The 2,274-nt window shown below is 29.9% G+C and overlaps 2 protein-coding genes across 2 annotated transcripts; one reads left to right on the top strand and one right to left on the bottom strand.

Moving 5' to 3' along the window:
• Positions 1 to 320: 320 nt before the first annotated feature.
• On the top strand, positions 321 to 1,280 carry NDAI0B00110 (uncharacterized protein; the record flags this gene model as incomplete). The annotated part of the gene is made up of 1 exon (XM_003668240.1): positions 321 to 1,280. The coding sequence occupies one exon, from the start codon at positions 321 to 323 to the stop codon at positions 1,278 to 1,280; it is 960 nt and encodes a 319-aa protein (XP_003668288.1).
• Positions 1,281 to 1,484: 204 nt separating this feature from the next.
• On the bottom strand, positions 1,485 to 2,039 carry SNA3 (Sna3p; the record flags this gene model as incomplete). The annotated part of the gene is made up of 1 exon (XM_003668239.1): positions 1,485 to 2,039. One exon carries the CDS (start codon positions 2,037 to 2,039, stop codon positions 1,485 to 1,487), a length of 555 nt encoding a protein of 184 aa, XP_003668287.1.
• Between the last annotated feature and the right edge of the window lie 235 nt (positions 2,040 to 2,274).

The raw sequence follows: 2,274 nt of genomic DNA, 5'->3' as shown, positions 1-2,274 counted from the left end.
AAGCCCAAAAAATCTCTTGTTTATTTTGTGTTCTATAACCCATGCATTATATATATGTATATCCATCGAGCTTTTTCCAAAATTTAATTGTAGTAGCAACACTTTTATTCCAAAAACGTACGACACATTATGCAAAAAATTTTCCTTCTCCCAATCTTACCCATGGTACCATTTTCTAGTAAATATATAGATAAAAGTAACTAAATAATTGTTCATTTGCTAATAATTGTTTCCCATAAATACCAATCATCCCAAAAAAACCGTCATTTTAATACAATAAAGACTCACTAAATAAAATAAAACAAAATAATATAATAAAAATGCAATTGTTAATGCTCTATATTCTCACATTGGTTAACATTTTTCAGATTGGAACAGCAAATGTTCTTCCATCATTGGATTCCTTATCTACAAATAAAACATTTCAAAAGGAATATTCTTTCCAATCAATTGAAAGATTATCTAACCGTTTGGAAATATCTAAAGGTATAACACCAAAAACTGCATTTATTTTCCAACTAACCACAATAATATTTCACAGTAATCATTCTTTATCAAATAAAAAGACAGTACCCATAGTTAACCTAATTAAAGAAAAATTCGAAGAATTGTTAGTACTGGAAAGTTTGCATGGTATTTCTGGTGAAATTCCCTTAAAGAAAGATATGATTTCAATTACTGATGATATTACAAAATTAGCCTCACAGTATGAACAATTGGTAAGGAATAAAATATCATGGAAGGAGAGAATTCTTATAAATAAAGGATTCAAAGTGGCAATTGCAAAATATTTAAATCATAATTTGAAAAAATTGATAAATCTGAAATGTCAAACAATATTGTTATATGGAAAAGAAGGACCCCACAATAATAATAGTAATCATGATTTAATTGATTCTGGATATCGAATTTTAAGACATTCATCATTCGCATTGAAAGCTGCTATCAACACAATTGAATTGATACAAAAAAATAGTTCAAGTGCGGAATTAACTAAATTGATTCATGATCATTTCAATTATTTACCTGCCATAGAAGACAAAATGGTTTTAATAGATGGAATCGTGGACAAACTACGAAATGACAAGTTTAAGATAATGGTTGATCCTCCAGAATTAAAATTTTTAATTAAAGGATTGAAAACTTTAGCTGAAGGTATGGTTTTCCTTGCCTTGTGTGTTGTATTATCTAATGTGTTTTGTTCCGTCGTTTTCATTTTAACTATTTCTGTGGCAGTGGTAATTTGGATGATAATTTTCTGGCGGATGTTAAATACATGATTCATTAATTGGTCGTTTTTGCATACTGTAAAAACTTATAACCGTATATTCTGGTTTGAACATAAGATAGTAACAGAAATCAATTTCGCCCATATGCGTGTGTGCTAATCTATGTAAATATTCTTTTTTGTCTACACACAATATTTGTAATATATCAACATAAAAAACAAAATTACATAAGCCTAACATGTTCATAAATTAAACCTAAGGTAATTGGTTAAATTGAATCTTGTTATCCTGAAGACCATCGTTAGACTTCCCATTTTGTCCAGAACTTTCCACAATATCGTCATAACTTGGTAACAATAATCCATCTGTACTACGGACATCATCGTTATCATCATAATTGTCATGCCCTCCCTCATTAAGATTTACCTCTAAATCAACATCAAAATTACCATTACCTTTCTTATCTCTGTTGCTATTTACTACCACTCCGTTAGCATTAGATGTTACCAATGGAATACTAGCAGTAGCGTCTGTAGGAGTATTTCTGCTTTCATCTGCAGTTGCGCTAATTCTTTCTTGACTTGTTTCATAAATCACATAAAATGCATGAATGGTAGCAGGGAAAAATAAAATTAAAAATAATATAAAATTCAATAAGAATTCTTTACTAAAGAATCCTTTCCTAATCAAAACACCAATGGGTGGTACAAACACTGATATAATGACTAATAGAAGATCATCTTGATTGATTGAAAATCGTGGTCTTTCCTCCCTGTTACTGTCGTTATTGCTATTATTAGTGTTTGTCATAATTTTGCTTGTAATGATAATGATAGTGTATTATTAATATGGATATAGAACCATTCAAAAAGTGTTTCAAATAGGATACCTTATTTCTTTCTTTTCTTCAACGAGTTCTTCCTTTAATAGATATTGGAAGTTAAATTTGTTAGAGGCGAAGCGTTTTACTCATAAGCCTCTGCAACAAAACCCGATGGCCGTCGTGGTGGGGGGATATATATTTATTGGGATATTTCGAAGGAAG

The sequence above is a fragment of the Naumovozyma dairenensis genome, chromosome 2 (genome assembly GCF_000227115.2).
Source record: "Naumovozyma dairenensis CBS 421 chromosome 2, complete genome".
NCBI classification, from domain to species: Eukaryota; Fungi; Ascomycota; class Saccharomycetes; order Saccharomycetales; family Saccharomycetaceae; genus Naumovozyma; species Naumovozyma dairenensis.
This window is presented reverse-complemented; position numbering and strand designations above follow the sequence as displayed.